The sequence below is a fragment of the Crocodylus siamensis genome, chromosome 7 (genome assembly GCF_052110815.1).
Source record: "Crocodylus siamensis isolate JL-2025a chromosome 7, ASM5211081v1, whole genome shotgun sequence".
Taxonomy (NCBI): domain Eukaryota; kingdom Metazoa; phylum Chordata; order Crocodylia; family Crocodylidae; genus Crocodylus; species Crocodylus siamensis.
Window position 1 is genome coordinate 33,629,725 of NC_143401.1, and position 20,428 is coordinate 33,650,152.

Sequence of the window (20,428 nt, forward strand, 5' to 3'; positions counted from 1 at the left end):
GTGAGGGGCACCAGCACGCTTGTGGGGCAGAGGGCTGTGGATTGGGAGTGAGGGGCAATAGCAGGGCCGGGGGGCAGCAGGGCTGTCAGGACAGGGGCTTAGAAGCGAGGGGCAGAGGCAGGGCATGAGCATATCACTCCCGCCCACCCAATTATATGCTCTCCCTCCTCTCCTCCCCTATTCCCTGGCAAGTGTCCTCTTTTTTGATACTGGAAATATGGTAGCCCTAATTTAAACCAGTTTCCAATCACTTATACTAGTTTATGTGTAATTTCTGCCCCTGGTCCAAGAGACCGTGTTGCTAATTTTGTGACTGCTGCAGCAAACCTAGACCAGGCACTATACTAAGCAGTAAGTATCTAAAGCTGTAAGTGGTCTGCTACTGGAGCGTCACCTACATATAATCCAGGCCCTGACTCAAATTGACAAGGACAGGTTGCCCTGTGAAATAATCTCTTTAAATAGCAGCAGCCAACCCTCAAAGTCATTTTTTTTTGTTTGTGTTGAAGTGCAGCTTACAGCAAGACACCTACTGAGTGTATTTCCCCCCCCGGGCATTACAGTGGTGGTACTTTTCAGAGGCAAGTGTGTCCGTTGCCTGGGGTCTCTCTGCCTTATTTAACAACAGGAATTGCTATGAATTTTGCAGCACAATTTCTCTACTCCAAGGTTTTAAAGAACAGAACTCCCAGGGAATCCTCCTCAGAAGATGAAGACTATGATCCTTTCTGGCAAAGGTTGGAGAATCTTGCTGTGTGACCTAGAACTAGAGTGCTCCTTTCTCCCCCCTAGGAGTGATGGACAGTCCTGGGTTTGCACCCGGGGCCAGAGCAATTGGCATCACTTCCCCTGGATCCCTTCTGCCTCCTTATGGTGCTGTAGTTGGAATTTTGCTTCATCTCTTTGTTTATTTTGTCACTGTGCTTCATAGGTAATGCTTTATTTTTCCTTTTTCTCGTTCTTTAGAAAAAACAAATCGATCGCAGTTATTCCATGTTTTCCAAAGCTCTTAGTGGACTAAATTTATCTCTGGGATTACTCCACTGGAAGCACTTGAGCTATATTAGGAATGAGCTGCAGGCAAAGAAACAATTTTTCTGTTAAGCCTTTGGGATTCAAATAATTTATGTCTCCATAAGTGTCCTGATGAAGACGGGCTTGAGGTGGTACAAAATGGTTCAAACCATTTTGTAGGACAGTTTATATTATGCATGTGTCTAGAATCTAGGGTTGCAGGTGTGCTACAGAGGTATTTGGACTGGTGATTATGACTGTCCTGCAATTTTTGTGGTACAACAAAGTCTGAAAACCCAAATGAGATCTAGTTTCCAGCGATCATGCAGTGCCTAGCACTGAGAGCTCTGAGTGTACCCTTCTGCAAAGAGCTTGCAGTCCAGGGCTCTTATCAGGGAAACACAAAATGCATGCTTAACACTGACCATGTATGCAATGCCATTGATGTCAGTGACAGTCCTTGTGGTCAAACCTAAGCTTGTAATTACAGGATGGATAGAAAGAGAAAAAAGATGGGAGAAAGGAAGGATTATTCACCTGGGTTGTACAAATAAGAAACTGAGGCACAGAAAGAGAAAGTAGCTGCCATGAAGGTCATGTAAGACAGCTGTAGTACAGCCTGGATTTAACCCTTGATCTCATGAATACCCAGCCAGTTCCTTAATTATAAGACTGTCTTTCTTTCACAGCTGTTTCATTTTTTTCCCCTTCTTACCTGTTAGTTAATGGAAAATTGTTTACCGTATGAGAAGACTCCCAAATAAGAGCTCTACTGAGATTTAATTTTAAATATATAAATATAAATATATAGATATATATAAATGTTTGGGTCTGATTCTTCATTTTCCTAATAACTGCAGAGGCAGCTATGCTAAAGTGCATGCAGTAAGTTTGATCTCACAAATGTGAATATTGTAAAAGAAGAATCTGTCTCTCTAAGGAACTCTTTAAAATTATAATGGCATTATCATAACACTGAATCTCTCTCTCTCTCTCTTTTACACATGCACACACACAATGTGTGATCATTTATCTTGCTTCCTGATTATTAATTCCCCTAGCATCCCTTTGACATTTCCCAAATACTGCCAGCAGTAAGCAATATTTGGCATTTTTAGTAAACTGTATTTGAGGAGGCTATGAATTGAGGTCATGACGACTGGTCAGGCTGAAGCCATGTAAAGAGTACGGCAAAACACTCATTATAATGAAGAAGTATTAAAGATAATACATACATTATACATAGTAAGATGTAGAAAATAATAATACAGCTTTACTAGTAGGAAGTAGACAAAACCAGGTCTCCACTTCCCCGCTTCTTCCCCACTCCCCACCTTGTGCACTGGAGAACAATGAAACAAATGTGCCTGCTGCATATGCAGTCTCTGAGGTGTTTTTTTCACTTTGAATAAACTACAGTTCAAAACAGTAACTTTTTACATAAACTGCATAGGCCCAGCTTACCTGGCCACATTACTTAGCATTTGGTTTGTGGGGAGCTAGGCTTGTAGTAAGACCTGGTTATGTATGGGTAAGGCGTTGCATTAGGATTTGGGATAGCTCTGAGTTCAGTTACAGGCTCAGGAGCAGACTTCCTGTATGAACCTAGATCAGTCAGTTAATCTGTCTGTGCCCTAGTTCCCCATCTGTAAAACTGGGATAATGTCCAAGCTTGTGTCTATGTTGTCTGTCTAGGGAAAAATTTTCCCTAGTACCCAAGAGATATAGGAGCACAGGTCCCAGTGACCTTCAGTGGGAGCTGGCTGCCTAAACCCCAGAGGTGCTTTTGGAAAATCCACTCTGAGATTCTAAACTCACTGAGACAGGGATAAATCTTCTTGAGTGTTTGCAAAGTCAGGCCCTAGTCTCATTTGGAGGCCTCTAGGTGCTATTGTAATACAAAATAATAATACTGGTAAAATGCTTCTTTAATTTGTCACACTAGTTCTAGTCTTGGGGTATTTTGTCCTTATACACAAGGGAAACAACGTTGCCTTTAGTCCAACTCTTATAGGGTAGTCAGAGATGACACTGAATGTTGTCTTGTGATGCCGTAGGGTTGTGTGACCCTTCTCATCATTTGGTTTATTTCTCATCATTGATTTGATTGTTCTCATTCTCTTAAAAAAACAAAGGCCTGAACCCGAGTTAAGAGCTCGATGCAGGAATGCAGGGTAAAACTCTATGGCCTGTGCTGGGCCAGAGCTCAGACTGGTCAATGATAGTGATTATTTCTGGCCTTTAAATATATGAGCCCACAATCCTCACTCAGTCCAAAATCACCACTGACTGGAGGATTTGGTCTGCAGGATTTGTCTTAATGAATCAGACTACTGTCCCATCAACTTTAATAGCCTTTTTGCAGCAGGGACCTCACCTGATAAATTAGAAAAATGTTAAAAAAGAAAATGTATAGTATGTGTAGGAAAGGTTTGTTCCTCTTTGCTGCTGAGCGGTTTCTGAAAAAGCCTAAGATGCTTAGCATTCTTGAGGAGAAGCTCAGCCTCTGAGGATCAGGTCTTAGTACAGCAATGTATTTCATGGGTTGGAATTTACTGTCTGTAGTAAATAATTTAATCTAAGCCCGGTTACTTTGAATGTAGACTACAAGTAGGTCTACAAACCTCATATGACTGACATAAGTCATCTTGGTTAACATATTGCTGAAAGGTTCTTGTACAGTTTGGGGATGAGGGCTGTGTAGGAATGCAGAATTATTTGTCTTTACCGTAGAAAAATCCAGCTATAGTATTTGATCTGGGACTGATTGTCCTGGGGCTTGAACCATGTCACCCTTCCAGGCTACATTGCTACTGCTTCATCACTAGGTGGCCAGCAAGAGTGCCCAACCTGACAGGCTTGTCCCTGGAATGAATCACAGTAACTATACTGACATACAGCAGGATATTGTGAGGGAAAGAGTTAGTACATTTTATCCAACATAGTTCAGAAGGACTTGAAGTGGCAAAGTGAATGTGTATGTCTATACAATCCTTGAACAAAAGGCTTTATCCAGGACAAATTCAGTGTCTCTTCACAGCCTTAGAATAGATTGGGATTGTTAGAAGTTATATTAATGTTTTATAATATCCAACACATTTCCATACTACTGCTGCTCACTGAGACTGATGTACAGGAATTTGGAGATCCTTCATTTTTGTGGGGTCCTTAAAGAAATGAAAACAGAAGAGAGAGCTGTCCTGCCATCCTCCCTGAACAGTCCCAGGATGGTTTCCTCACTGCCTCTTCAAGAGCTAAAACTGAACCAGTAGCTCCAACTTTGGAAGCAAAGAGCTAGATTTACATGGGTATTTAAAAGTCATGCATACAAAGGCTGGAGTGCCCTGCCTTATACGGAATAGTCCTGAGGTCTGTTCAGTTCTGGGGTTCAATTCCTTCTCTGCCTGAATTAGAGCAGGAACTTCAATTCAGATTTCCCTACCCTCCAGAAGAGTGCCCTAACTACTAGGCTAGAGAGCTTTCTAGTGTTCTCTCCGTTCTCTTTGGTCCAGAGATTGAGAATGAGACTGATTCTATAGCCTGCTGGCTAGTGCCCTCAGCCACGTGGTGGCATGCCAAGGTACGTTTTCCAGTGGATTAAACTGGAATGCAGATATTGCCCGTCCTAGTCATTGCTCTAACTACCAAGCTATAGAGTCTTTTTTCCCCTCTTCTGATCCCATAAATATTTCACTATTTTGCAAAGTAGAACAGCTTCTGAGAGACTGAGAGAAACCAAACCAAAAATATTCTTTAGCTTGGTGCTTAAGGCTGTTCCATGGGTTGTGGGAACATCTCTTCTCTGTTTCAGAGCAGTGAGATTTAAACTGGGGTCTCACCATCACGCAAGCGCCCTGACCACTGGGCTATAAAGCCTACTGCTTCTCTGTTTTCTCTCTGTGAATAGCTCCAATGCCCCCTTACAATTCTAGCTTAAAAAGTCAAACCATTTTGCTTCAGAAATACCAGAGGGAACTGTTTTGTCCCAAACTTGCAAACAGTTTTTGCTTGCCCTGACATTGCATTTTTGGTAACTAAACTGCATATGAGAAATTCTCCCAAGCACTCAGATTCCATTTGCTTGGATGAATAACTGGGGTCAAGATGTACAGTCTGAGAAACTCAAAAACTATTCTGACTCCTAGGGTAGGAACAGACTGCATTTGTCCTGGAACAAGTTGTGCCAATGTTTGTCCTCAAACAGAAATGCCCTGTGATTGGTATGTATACTCAAAACCCTTCTAATCAGGGTTTAATGAATGGTTGAATGTCCTGCTGCTTTTCTGCCATTGATTCAATGATGCAATCCCAGAACAACTGTTCAGATGCACTTTGTGATGTCCTGGGACATACTGTTAGCACTTCTTCTCCTGTGAACATTTTATGGGTTTGTCCCAGGACAACGGACATGGACATCTGAACAACTGCACTTTGTCCCGGGATAATTTTCCCCCCAGAATAGTTTCATAGTTTCATAGTAGCTAGAGTCGGAAGGGACCTAGGTAGATCATCTAGTCCGACCCCCTGCCTTGGCAGGAAAGAGCACCGGGGTCAGATGACCCTGGCAAGGTGCTCATCTAACTTCCTTTTAAAAATCCCCAGGCTAGGAGCCTGCACCACTTCCCCTGGAAGCTGGTTCCAGGCCCTAGCCGCCCTGACTGTGAAGTAGCGCCTCCTAATATCTAATCTAAACTTACCCTCCGCCAGCTTGTGACCGTTATTCCTGGTCACTCCTGGCAGCGCATGGGGGAACAGGGACTCCCCCAATACCTGCTGATCCCCCCTGACCAGTTTGTAGCAGGCCACAAGGTCCCCCCTTAACCTTCTCTTGTGGAGGCTAAACAGGTTCAGGTCCCGTAGCCTCTCCTCATAAGGCCTGCCCTGCTGACCCCTGATCATACGAGTGGCCCTCCTCTGGACTCTTTCCATATCGTCCATGTCCCTCTTGAAGTGTGGCGCCCAGAACTGGACGCGGTACTCCAGCTGCGGCCTGACCAGTGCCGCATAGAGGGGGAGGATCACCTCCCTGGACCTGCTTGAGATGCATCTGTGGATGCATGACAGGGTACGGTTGGCCTTCTTGACTGCCTCCCCACACTGCCGGCCCATGTTCATCGTGGAGTCAATGACGACTCCAAGATCCTTTTCCGTCTCCGTGCTGGCAAGAGGGGAGTTCCCCAACCTGTAAGTGTGGTGCCGGTTCTTCCTCCCCATGTGCAACACCTTGCACTTATCAGTGTTAAACCCCATCCTATTCTCATCCGCCCACCATTGCAACCTGTCAAGGTCAGCTTGTAGCCTATTGCACCCTTCTAGTGCACCCACATCCCCCCACATCTTAGTGTCATCAGCAAACTTGAACAGGGTGCTTTCTACCCCCTCATCCAAGTCACTGATGAAGATGTTGAACAGTGCGGGCCCGAGGACCGAGCCCTGCGGAACCCCACTGCCCACGTCCTTCCAGGTCGAGAAGAACCCATCCACTACCACCCTCTGGGTGCGGCCCTCCAACCAGTTGGCGACCCATTTGACCGTGTGGGCATCGACACCACAGTCTCCCAGCTTTTTGATGAGGACAGGGTGAGAGACAGTGTCGAAAGCCTTCCGGAAGTCCAGAAAGACTACATCCACAGCAACCCCTGCGTCTAATGATTTGGTGACCTGATCGTAAAAGGCCACCAGGTTGGTCTGACAAGACCTGCCACTGATGAACCCATGTTGGTTGCCCCTGAGCATGCATTCCCCCGCAAGGCCCTCCTGGATGTGTGCCAGGATAATTTTTTCAAAGAGCTTACCCGGGATTGAGGTAAGACTAACTGGCCTGTAATTTCCCGGGTCCTCTTTTTTTCCCTTTTTGAAGATAGGGACCACATTGGCCCTCTTCCAGTCCTGCGGCACCTCACCAGAGCACCACAAGTGCTCATAGAGCCGCGCCAGGGGTCCCGCAATGACCTCGGCCAGTTCCTGTAGAACCCTAGGGTGAAGATCGTCCGGACCAGCGGACTTGAACACGTCCAGCCTCTCCAGAAGTACCCTAACTAACTCCTCGCTAACCCCTGGCCCAGGCGTGTCTCTCCCGGGGGCATGTGCTTGAAGCCCTAGCTACATGATCCTTTCATAAATTCTTGCAGCTTCACACAAGCAAACACCAGTAAGTCTGCCTCTTACAGGAAAATCTTCCCTGGAAGAGAGAAGGAAATCACATACATGTTGCTTAAGAACAGATGAATTGTCCTATTAAGTGTTTTATGTTACATTGCAAAACAAGAACTGGCAAAAATAAGGCAGGCTGAAGTATCTTTGTTCTCTCTGTGCCTCAGCTGTAGTCAGTAAAGCAAGTACTCTTCAAAAACCTCTTGTAGGTCATAGATAATATTTGTACATCATAATCTTTAACCACACAAAGACATTGATCCCGTGGTCACTGCTTTTATGAGGAATAAATGCCTTTGGTAGTCTAGCATCCTAGAATTGTTTTCCATAGAATTGCAACTGCTTCTTTGGGGCCAAATTAGATTGCCTGTTTAGGACTAATAATAAATAAATTGGGTACTGAAATTAAAAGTCTTTCAGCTCTCATTGACATCAGAAGACTTAATATATAGCTGAAGTAAGCCTTTTCTAAGATAGGAAGGCTTTTTCCAATGAGTATAATTTGGCTCTGACATGCAGCTGCAGTTCTATTAACCTTATCAGAGTTTCACCTATTCACACTATGTTTAAGTTCATGCCATTGAAAAAAAAACACATTTTTTTTCCTGTTCATAATATCTGAACACCTCACTCAGAACTATGAGTGCATCTATGAGTACTTATTATGGCAAAGCTATTTCACAACCTATTGAAAGGTCAGTATAAAGTATTAGTGATACAGGAAGGAAAATTTAAGTTATCTGTGATTGTTATCATCTTGTAAATATTTATCATCTTTAATTCTTTCAGACTTTTGGGTCTGGTGCTTTAAGATTTAGCTGTCCACATTGCTGGGTTTCTGAGGGTTAATACAGATAGCAGATTGCTCTCCCATCTGGCTGTCCATAATCATGTCATCTTTACCTAGAAATACAGCTTGACTCATTTTGCAGAAAGTGAAAAGGCTATTAAGGGGGCCAAAATCGGCATACAAATCCTGCAAATTTAATTGAGCAATTCTGCCATCTGAGCAGGACATATAATCTAGTTCAGTTGAGTAGTACAGTGGGTGCTTATATCCTCCTTGGGGAAAAAAGGACACATTTAAATTGGTTTAAATAAACATGTACATAACTGATTTTGCTTATTGTTACTTGCCTTGTTGTAAAAGAGGATATTTCAAAGGAAACAAACAAAGAAAGAAAATAACTCATTCAAAGTTGTCGCTCTTTACCAGATTTCAAAAGGCTAATCTTGTGGCATTAAGACTTTAAGTAAATACAATTTTTCTCCAGTTCTTAATTATCTCTGGAATTTCCCACATGGATCTTCTCTCTACTTTTCTTCCAGTTATGTGGGGAAGCTCTTCTCAAAAAAGTAGGTTTATAAACTATGCCTGTATTACTGTTATTATTATTATTACTATTATTATTAATCACACCTATTATTATTAATCACACCAAAGGTGAAGTGGCATGATCTATGGGTACATAATACAACTTACCAGCTGGATATTTACTTAATGTGGGGCTGGCTCAATATTTGCATGAAAATAAGGAATAAAACAGTAATGTTTTACAGTGTGTGAGTTTCTTTTACATGGGATGGAGTATGGTTATTAAATCATGTACAAAATGTTACTGGCATGGCAAATCATGTTTTTATTTTTCACTAACCAGACTGTTAATGTTTCCATGTTTTTATACATTCTTTAGTTGTAAGCAACTGTCTGCTAAGGAAACTCATGCTGAATGGGTTATACAGACTGCTTTCAAGAAGAGATGCACGTGAGCTGGCACAACTATTAGTCACCTCTCAATGCATTCCTTAACTCAAATCCAACATTTGCCGTGAAAGTTACTGAGCTCTCAGTTGGTATATGGCACATTAAGATGGGTTCTGTAGGGAAAATGTTTCTTGGCAATGAGGCTGCTGACTTTTCAAATGTGAAAGTTCATAGTTTCCATACTAAATGCTGAGATGTTAATGTTTCAGATTTACATAACCTCATGTATGTACCCAGGAATAATAAATACTTGACATCTGTTTGGCATTTTATTCTTCTTTTCAATGAGCATAAATGTGTTGCCTGCATTAAGGTTTTTAGGGGAAAAAAATCCAAAATGTGGTAGTAAAATGGAAGTTCAAGAGTGAATAAGTAGTCAGATTCTTTACTAGACTTTTGCTAATAGAAGATTTGATCCAAGGTTCCTGTATTCATCAAAACTCTTGACGAGACAAAGCCTAAGAAACTAATTTGCTCACTTTAGCTCTCCCTCCCAGTCACAAGGAGAAATACAGGATTATGGCCCCCAACCTTAATCTGCTTTCTTTGGCATTTACTCTCTTCTAATATATGTATATATTGTCTGCATGGAAGGAGTCAAATTTCACAGCTTCAGCTTTCAGTCTTTGTTCATTAATGGAGATTTTAATATACATAGATTTTAAAATTTGTAATAGCCATAGTAAAAAATGGGTGGATTCTTCATATCTTGCATTTCTCTTTCTAACAACATAATAAATGTAATAAATACCTGCTTCTTGTCTACCTAATAATATACCCTTTCCATCCATCACCCAAATAAAAAACTACAGACAATGTCAATAATTTTTAAAAAGTGGCAAATGTGTGCTAGTATTTCCAAGTAGTTCTAGTCTTCTGGACAACAAGAAAGGTTTATTTGTTTTTTTTGCCATAGAAAACTGTTAAATAGACTGGCTAGAGTGGGTGTCAAGGGCAGTGCAGTCTCAAACCTGCTGGAGTGAACGCTGTGTGCGCTGGATCTGGCACAGTATAGTTTTGGACTTTTACAAGATCTTACCTTCAGCTGATAGCTCCCTTGCTCACTTGCTAACTGCTGTTGTTCTGCTTAATATCTCTTTTACTCTATAAGTCACTCTTTAAATTCCAAGAGTTACTGGAAGATTTTATTTTAATTTGTTCTTAGATGGGTTGGAGAACATGAGAATTTATTTCCGGGATTACATACTGTAGTATACAGAGTAACATCTAAAAATAGCATTTTGGAATTCTAACTTTTTTTTTTAATAAACATTTAACTGTGAGAGGGGATGAATGTACCCTTGCTAATACATAACAGTTACATGAAAGTTTCTCCAGTGAAATTAGGATTCTTCTAACTTTAGAGCATGTTCATGCAAAGGACTGCAGAGTGTGGACAATCTATCAAATTAGTGAGTTAGCAGAGTTTGCTTGTTGTCAGCCAGCTGCTTTGCAGTATCTGTTCATTGTGCATACAATTTACCTGTGATAAATGAGAGTTAAAACAGGGCAGCTAACCACATAATAAAACAAAAGTAAGTTATTGTAGTTTAGTTTCCATTTACTGTGGGGTAATTGCAGACAGACAGTTGCCATGTGACAGCTGTTCCATGTTTGTTTCCTGCTCACCTGTTAACTTACCTTTAATACGATTATTTAGTTGTACCCACATTCTCCTCAGATTCATCATATGTTTATGAATTACTCATATTACAGTAGCATTGAGAGGTGCCAATGAGATAGGGGCCCCATGATATTAGGCATTGGACAAACTCCCAATAGGAAAGTGCATAGCCAGTTAATTTATGGTTTAAATAGACTAGACCAATAAAGAATGGGAAAGGAAAAGATAAACCAAGGTGATGAGGTACATTCAAATTCACACAGCAGCAGAGTCAGGAACAGAAGCCATGTTTCTTGGTTCCTAGTTTATTATCCTATCCAGTAGACGACACTGTTTCTAACTTTTATAATCTCCCTTTTCCTTTGAGCTTTAAGTGAAAGCTTTATGATAGCTTTAGGAATAAGGTCAGTTCCTTTCCTGGATACTAGGGCTTCATAAGAAAAATCTGACTTTCTATGTCAGTAGGAATTTTTAATGGAGGAAATGAATGTGGAATGTGGCTTTCCACACTGGCATGGATTGTTTATTGGACTGGTTAACTGACTGTCAGGTTGATTTGCTGATGTGGTAATTAGAGCTTTTAAAATCCTAGGAAGGGAAGCATTCCTGTAGCTACATAGTGATTAAGTGCAGTTCTCATTTGAAAAAATAAGAGATTGTAGATCAATGGCCGTAACTTGCGATTGTGTAAGATGTTAATGATTTTGCTTTGTGTTTTTTGGGGGGAGGGATGGGGGTTAACAGCTGACTCAAAAAGGTTAATGCTCCTTACCTCTCTCTCTTTTTTTTTAAATCTGCAAATAGATACTTTAGTCAGGCACAGGGGCTTTAGTCCTTTTGCTTCATGTTAAGATTTAAAGTTTGTCCTTACTACAGTCAGTCTATCCCTGTCGCATGCTAACTGATGATGGCCATGATTTGCAAGTATCTGAAGCAGCTGCCTGCAATATACAATGGAATAAGATATATTACTGCTATTATTAGCTTTTAGGAATGCTATGATAAGGCCATGTGTCTTTTTCACAAATTGTAGAATCATGCACATCAAAAATAGGGCAAAGTTTTCACAAAAGCTGCATACATCCATTGAGAACAATGAAAACTGCTGGTTCTAAGCATGTTTTTAATATCTAGCTGCTTAAAATGCATAAATATATTCTCCTAATTAGATGATGTCTTTGCTTCCTCCAGTGCCCACATTTTTGCTCTCACTGTGCCAGCTGACCAACTACAACTAGCTTTCCATCCACATAAAACACAGTAGTTCATTAACAATTAACATATATTTGAGGCATGCAAACAAAAGAACAGCTTAGTTACATGTCCTTCCTAAGCAGATGTCAAGCTTTTGATAACCCAGTCTTCTCTAACAAGATTATTTCATTCTTTCTTAGTGATGACAGTAAAGTGAAGAAACAAGATATCCCAACCCCTCATGACATTCAGCATTGTAAGGACAGGCCTATTAGAAATGGCAACATCGGGCAGCGACCATTGTCCATTAACCCTGAGAGACTGAAAGATTTTGGGGAAGAGGACTACTTGAATGGGGATGTGAAGACTTGGGAAATGAAGATTGTGAGCCGGAGTGAGGAATTACTTGGAGATGCCCTTGACCCAGTTTCTCACTCAAAGAGCAGGACCTATAATAAGCTAATTCGATTTGAAGATATAAGTGCAGCGGCTTTCAAAATCCAATGTGGTGTTCAGAAAACCCCCTGCATGGTATGGAATTTCCAGTGCTTTACATTCTTTGATTCTTTCTTGTCTTATATGAGTGAGAACTGACCTAGATATTTGCATTAGCCAGAAGATGTATCTGTATACAATGATAATCCTTCCATAGTAGCTATCATTATCACCTGCCTAATTTTTTCTTCTTTGTTTTCACCAAAGACCCACAGATTGTTACAGCACTGGTAAATGAAGAATACAATTGCATCAAGCACTCAATTAGGCTAGGTACAGACAGTCAAAAAGACCGGGGCTGAATTGATTCAGTCTTTGCAGATTAGTCTAAAATACAGAGATTAATTGAAACAGAAGTGAACAGACCTTTACCTTTAATTCAGAAAATACAGCCACATGCCTGCAGTGGCTCAGACCAAAAGCCGGGGACCACTAGAACATGACTCTCTGGCAAATAACCAGCATGGGCTGTGTATATCACTTCCTCTTGCTGCTGCCCCTGAGGTCTCTGGGATTTGCAGCCCAAAATCACAGCAGTGGGACTCTGCAGGGTTGCTCATCACTTCCTCCTCCTGTTTCCAGATGCCTCTGGGATTTGTAGTCCAGAGTCATAGCCAGCAGTAAGTTTGAGCAGCGGAATGGGTATTTAACACCCCCGGCCCCAAACCCCAGCTGGGGTTTGCCTGGGGGAGCAGCCTTCCCCCCACCCCCAGATTGGACTGCATCCCCAACCTGACTTGCCCCCTACCATCAGCCAACCTTCACTGCTCTGGGTATGGAGCAGAGGGGTGGGGCCAGCCCTGCTCTCTGGAGTAGGCAGCCCAACACAACCCAGGCCAGGAAAGCATACTGGGGGACTGTGATTTAACTTGACCCAGGAAGGGGTCTGAGATAGAAGTTTCATAAACCTGTTTGACACAAATCAGTTAAGTGTGATACTATATTCAACCAGGTTTATCTTAAACCAGTTTCAGCCATTTTGAAACTGGTTTATGTGCACTGAGCTTCTGTTCTGTTACTGGTTTAAAGCAGTTTATGATCATTTAAACCAGCGTATACGTAACTTCTATCTCTAGCTTAAATGCAGAATTGCATTATGCATTTGGGTAAAACTTTTGTCACCAGAATCTTCTTATTTAGGGAGCAAAAAACTGTAATTTGATTTACGTTCTCCCCACTGCCCTGTTAAGTCAGTCCCCAGGCAGTGGAAACAACATGAAGAAATGCAATATTCACCTTGTTTCTTTTCACCTGTATCCTGTTGCCCTGCTTATAGGTTAGAAAAACAAAAACAAACAAAAAAAACTAACAGAAAAGCAGATTTATGAAATGAAGAAGAAAAAATGTTCTATGCGACTAATTTCCTTCAGTCTCTTATAATGGCCTGTTTTGTCAAGCCATTGTAAGAGGCGGAGGCAGAGCAGTATTGTAATGCCCATAGTTAAGGTTTCCTAACTTTACTGGGTATTGATTGGTTCTATGATAGTACTTCACCAATTCGAGATTGGTTTCCTGTTGCACAAAGTGCAGTATAACAGACCCATATTAAACAGTCCCTTCTGTAAAGAGTTTCCAGTTTAGGTTAATGCCCAGACTAATGAAACAAACAAGTGGAATATGAGGAAGGGCGAGAAAGGAACAAAGGGCCAGATTCTATTCCACCTCTTAAGTGCCTAAGAATCATTATATTCCACTCTGTTCAAGTCCTGAAAATCCATAACTCTTATAACACACCATCGTCTTACCCAAGCCTAAATCCATTTATGCAGCTAACAGGTGAAACAGAGTCTGGGAGCTTGAACAGCAGTTGGCCATTCGGGAGTGAGAGCTTGGGTTGTATCCCAAAGGTTTCCCTTTCAGTCCCCATGTGAAACTCTCACTGGGAGTTGTTGCTATTCATCAACATATGGGCACACTAGTGGGGTGCCCTTCTTGTCTTTGGGAGATCAGCATATGTTTTTAGAATCTAAATGTGCCAATTTCCCTTCTTAGCCTAGCAGCTGGTGCAGTGATGCATCAGTGGTGGCATTAGGGTTGTTAGGGCCCTGGGCAAGAGAGTCATTTGGGGTCCCTTAGAGTCTTAATTTGGATGACCCATAAGCAAGTCAGACATGTTCGATTTCAGTTTCACTTTGCCCTATCCATGAAACTGTAATGAAAGTATCTTAATACAATACTGATAATATAAATATTCGGCATAATTATTTTTCATTTTTATAAAGTGTGGGGCCCTGGGTTGTTGCCCAGTTTGCCCTCCCCTAAGGCTGCTCCTGGAAGTGTATATACTGTAAATGTGAAAGTTTATCAAATGACATGCTGGTTATCTTTCGCAAGTGGAAAAGACAAATCGAAGGGACTGAGGCAGAATCACTACAGATGTACAAAACCTGAGAAGGTACAGGCAAAATGTCAACGAGTTATCTTGCATACCATACCTTATCAAGAACTGTTATCATTTCACTGGCTCTGAGGTCACTATAATTTATTAACTGTACCAGGTAGATTTTCTGCCAGATTTTCCAGAGTGCAGTTTGGGGCTGAAGGTTTTGTTTATATATTTCATGAAAAAAGATAAATATCTGCACTGAAGGAAGGGCACGGGAGAAAGCTGCATTTTTCACTGTGATCCTCAATTTAAGTCAATATTTATTAGCTGGATGTAACATTGCATGTTTGTGTGTGGTACATAAATTATAATTTCCCTCTTCTCCCTGATTCATGTATATCTGCCCAAAGAGCACTTTGAATATTCCTACTTTACAGAATATCTATCAAATCTTATGTCTTACAAATATAGCTGCCAGTTTTCTGTGGGCATGATTCCTTTGGAAGAACAAAATTAAGAAAAGCTGATGGAGGCTTGGTCAGGAAAAAAAAGCAAGCGGTACGAGTGACGGAGTAGTAACATTAACTTATTAAAAACATGCCATTAAATGGGAAACTTGTGGGAAGGGGAGACATCCTTAAGCAGAAGTGATGCACTGAGCCTTGCTTGCTGAAGAAACCACTTACATAAACTTTGAATAGTCATTCGTGTCTATGAAAAGCAGAGGTGAAATTCTACTGCTCTAATTGCGGTGTGAAGGTGTGGGACATCAAGCCCCTTGGGTTTGCCAGCTTGAAGCCAGACTCTGGGAAAGGGGCTGTTGTCTATGCTTTGTGGTGTCATTAAGGCTTCCCTGGTCAAAACCATCTGTAGAGCTGAGTGTACAGTTTGTATCTCTTTACAGAGATGCAGTCAGTTGTCATAGTATTTCCAGTGAGGTGAATGGTCTTCATCACTGCTGGTCTTAGGTAGATAGGAAGCAGCAACTCAGAAGAGAGAGACAGCATTTCTTTACCAATCCCATTGGCTAGCTAACTGTCCATGAAGCATTTCTAATAAAGTATCTTGTTCAAGCTAACTTGAAATAAACTGTTACATATGTATAGAGATGAAGGTTTGGAAGGGGCCTTTTTCATTATCAAAACTAATCCTTGGCTACTGTTGACAACCAAGTTTTATGGTCCTTTCCAGGCTTGATCAAGCTCTCTCTGAAAAAACATTTAGGTTTCTTGCTCCTTTTATTTTCAGTAGAAGGATGTTCCACAACTTTACTTTGTTGAAATCTTCTTCTAATTCCTGGCCTAAATTTATTTGTGGCCAGTTTATACTTGTAAAGATAGGCCTTTATCTTACGTAACTCTTCTTCTGCCCTGGTGTGTATCTATAATATATATAGAGAAAGCAATCATATCATCACTCAGCCTTCATTTTGCTAGGATAATGTCAAGCTGTTTTAGTCTCCTCTTGTAAAACAGGCTTTCTATTACTCTTATCATCCTAGTAATCCTTCTCTGCACCAGTTCCAGCTTGAGTTCAACCTGTTAATGTTCCTAATCAAAGGACTACTCATGTAGAAGTCATGTAATACTTGTATGTTTTCATTATGAGAAATTGTGGATACATGATATGATGTCCATGGTACAGTATAATGGATATCAGCTCCTCCAATGAACTGCAGCAGTCTCTTCTCTAACAGCTCCAGTTTTGGAAACTGGTGTTCCTAATGCCTTTGTGGATGCACTTCGGATACCAATGTGCAGTTCAAGTTGCTATTTGTTAATAATTAGGCTCTATACAATGAAGGGAAATCACAAGTGCTAAATTATAATCCCTACTCCCTGCCAGAGCCATCAAAATCTGCAGTTAAATGCTTATACAGCACTCTCAATGTATACACAGTGCTTATACATGTATTAAAAACAATGTATTCCTGATTCATCAGCTAACAGTCAAAGGCTCCTGACCTAGGGGAATATTGTGGACACAGACTGTAGCATTAGCTCATGTAGTTGCTTTGGTTGTTGATGTGCATGCCAAGAAAGCTCTTTATTATTTGTATTTCTGTAGCACCTAAAGATTTCAACTGAGATCATGGCTTCATTATGCTAAATGGATATACAAGGCATAAGAGATGATACTTTCCTTAGATATTTTATAACTAATTAGACAGGGCAAATCTTGGTAAGGGCAGTGCACTGACAGTTCCAAAGTCAGACAGTAGGTAAGTGGCAAAGCTCAAGAGAGTACCCTGACTAACTATTGTTGTTAAGAGGTGAAACAGTTGAATGCAGACTTCATGACAGAGCTATAGTTTAAGGAGTGAACTGAAGAAAAAGAAGTTGCACTAATGCATACCACATTAATTTGAGCCCCCACAATTAGAAATAAGCTTTTAAGCTGCATCCTCAATCTACATTGCTCACATAATAAAGAATGACAATGAGAAACATGTAGGTTGCTTCAATAACACAATTTGTCTGATCAAAGCTATTTCCTCAACATCACCAGATGTGCAGGCCCCCACTCTAAATCATGGTGCTTTATATAAAATGCCATGAATTGGAGCACCCCACACCCCGACCCAAAATATGGTGATCTGTTGAGTTGGGGGCAGAGGGGGAGATTGAACCTGCCTACAGGAGCCTGAGGAACCTCCTTTCTCCCCCAGCCCACCCAGCTCCAGAACTGTCATGAGTTGGAGGGGCTGGGGTTGGGGGGCACAATGTGGGGGACTCCAATCCCACCTGCCTCCCTTCCAGCTCAAGCAGGAAAGCCCCAGCCAGCAGCTCACTTCCCCTCCCCACTCCCTTCCTACTGAGAGCCCCAGGGACAGGCCTGGACTGCATCAGCTCAGCCCTGATTATGTCACAAATTAATCCTAGGGAACGCAAGTTCCCTAAGGCTCTGCAAAGTGGAGTGCCTTCATCTAATACTTCATTTGATGAGGGTTAATTTGTTGTGATCAGCCACTTTAAAAGCACTCTGAAGCCTTGCACGTTTGTCACAGCACAGTTGTAGAGTGTTTTTAGGGGACAGATTGCATGACAAACATAACTTCTGTCTGCACCCCAAAAAGCCCAAGATGTCCTACAAAAATGAATGGACAACCCTGACAAGATATGTGGAAGCCTACTTAAGCAATGCATTATCTTATACTTGAACATTGTCTCCTTTTGTTATGTTTCTGTTCCAACTATAAGGTCCTTGGAGCCAGTGTCATGTATCTTAATGAAGTGCTAAGCGCTTAGAAACATTGGCTGCTTTGAGCCAGATTTTTTTAAAGGAGTCACAAGCAGCAGTCTCCAGAGTGACCACCTGCCAATATTTTCAAAAGAGCTTGAAAAAAACCAGGAAGAATCTGTCCATATATCAATAAATACACCAATCCACACAGAATTTAAAACACCCTTAGAAGTGATCCCACTATTAAGTTATGCTGCATTTGTAAGCTTCAGAAAATGACTGAATTAATCTCTAAGGTAAAAAAATCTGTTTCTGATATGCTTGGTTGAATAAAAAAAAGTGCGTAACACTTTAAAAGTCCAGCAGTAAATAAAATATAGGAAGAATCTCTCCAGGAATTATGGTTAACATTGTATGACGCATTACAGTAGATATGGATTAAGAGAGGTATTTAAAATATATTGTCATGCTGAGTATTTTAAATAACAGCCTCTCACTGTATCTTTTCCTAAACTAAGTCTTAGTCCTTTAGGCCCACTTGAAGTCAATGGAGATCAGGTCACTATTTTGTAGATTTGCTGTACGCTTTAAATGTTACAGCCATGTTCTATCTCAGAAGCGGCATTACAGTAGAAGTAAAGTGGGGGCTCTTTATGTATATGTGTATAATAATACGAAATGCATGTGCAAAGTCATGTAAGAATATGCAAAACTACAAGGTAGTATGTACCTGTAACCACAACATGTGGATTTCATAGACATTAGGGCTGGAAGGGACCTCGGAAGATCATCGAGTCCAGCCCCCTACCCAAAGGGCAGGAAGTCAGCTGGGGTCATAGGATCCCAGCAAGATAACCATCCAATTTACTCTTGAAGGTGTTCAATGTAGGTGCTTGAACCACCTCCGATGGCAGGCTGGTCCAGACCTTGGGGGATCAGACAGTAAAGAAATTCTTCCTTATGTCTAGCTTGAAATGGTCTTATAGTAGTTTATGACCGTTCGACCTTGTCATCCCTTGGGGCGCTCTGGTGAACAAACTTTCCCCCAGATCCTGGTGGTCACCCCGATAAACTTATAGGTGACCATCAGATCACCCCTGAGCCTGCGCTTTCCCAGGCTACAGAGTCCCATGTTTCTCAGCCTATCATCGTAAGATCTGTTTTCCTGACCTCTGATCATGCGCGTGGCTCTCCTCTGGACTCTCTCAAGCTTCTCCACATCCTTTTTGAATTGTGGAGCCCAAAACTGGACACAGTACTCCAGCTGCGGACTCACCAAGGCCGAGTACAAGGGGAGAATGACGTCCCGGGATTTGCTCAAGAAGCATCTATGGATGCAAGCCAGTGTTTTGGTGGCCTCATTAGCCGCAGCATCGCATTGCAGGCTCATGTTCATCTTGTGGTCAATGATGACCCCCAAGTCTCTTTCTTCTGTAGTGCTAACCAACGTAGCACTGCCGAGCCTATAAGGGTGCTGCAGGTTTTTCCTCCCAAGGTGGAGAACCTTGCATTTTTCGGTGTTAAACACCATCAGGTTCTCGTCCGCCCATTTGCTGAGCTTGTCTGGGTCAGCCTGGATCACCCGCCTATCTTCTGGCGTGGATGCTTTTCCCCAAAGTTTGGTGTCATCGGCGAACTTGGCCAGTCCACTCCTGACTCCAATGTCCACATCATTAATGAAGATGTTGAACAGTATGGGTTCCAGGACAGAGCCTTGAGGGACCCCACTGGTCACAGGGCACCATGATGAGTGACTGCCATCAACTACAGCCCTCTGGGTCCGACCACGGAGCCAATTTCCCAGCCAGCGGATCGTGGTGGAGCCAAGGCCACAACTGGCCAGTTTGGCCAAGAGGTGATCATGGGATACTAGATCAAAAGCTTTTTTGAAGTCAAGATATATGACATCAATCTCATCTCCCTGGTCCAAGTGATAGGTGACCTGGTCATCGAAGGAAATGAGATTGGTCAAACAAGACCTACCCGCAACAAACCCGTGCTGGCTATCCCTTAGGATGTTCATCTGCGCCAGTCCATCAAAGATGGCCTCCTTAATAAACTTTTCTAAGATCTTCCCCAGGATAGAAGTCAGGCTAATGGGCCTGTAGTTAGCTGGATCCACTCTCCTTCCTTTCTTGAAGATTGGCACCACATTGGCCTTCTTCCAGTCTTTGGGCACTACACCAGAGCGCCAGGAGTTTTCAAAGATCCGTGCCAGGGGCTGGGCTATGACGCTCGCCAGCTCCTTGAGTATCCTGGGGTGCAGATTGTCAGGGCCGGCTGACTTGAAGGTATCCAGCTTCTCAAGGTGTTCCTTCACGAGGTCAGCATTTATGGAGGGTAGGGGATCCCCATCACCCGGATCTCCCTGTCCCATAGCAGGCATGGGAGTCCCATGGGACCAATGAAAGACTGACGCAAAGTACCTATTTAATAGGCTGGCTTTTTCCTGGGCGTCAGTTGTCAGTTGCCCCATCTGGTTTAGCAGGGGTCCAACGTTGCCCTTGCTTTTACTCCGGCTCCCCACATATCTGAAAAAGGACTTTTTGTTGTCCTTGATGCCTGAAGCTAGTTGGAGTTCAGTTGCAGCCTTGGCTTTCCTGGTTTGCTCCCTGCAGGACCAGACCAGCACAGAATAATCCTCCTTGGAGGTGAATCCCATCCTCCATCCTTT

General features: G+C 42.2%; 1 protein-coding gene across 5 annotated transcripts in view; it reads left to right on the forward strand.

The window, feature by feature from the left end:
• Window positions 1–478: 478 nt before the first annotated feature.
• LOC149859661 (uncharacterized) overlaps window positions 479–20,428 on the forward strand; it is a 62,835-nt gene continuing 42,885 nt past the window's right edge. Inside the window, exons 1-3 of one of the 5 annotated variants that reach the window (XM_090058390.1) lie at window positions 539–737; window positions 8,497–8,523; window positions 11,951–12,281. In XM_090058390.1, the coding sequence (XP_089914516.1) occupies window positions 637–737; window positions 8,497–8,523; window positions 11,951–12,281 (459 nt within the window). In that variant the 5' untranslated portion in view covers window positions 539–636. Of the gene's footprint in view, window positions 932–8,496; window positions 8,524–11,950; window positions 12,282–20,428 lie in introns of all 5 variants that reach the window. The other 4 variants (XM_090058385.1, XM_090058389.1, XM_090058388.1 and 1 more) reach the window with 4 other exon arrangements.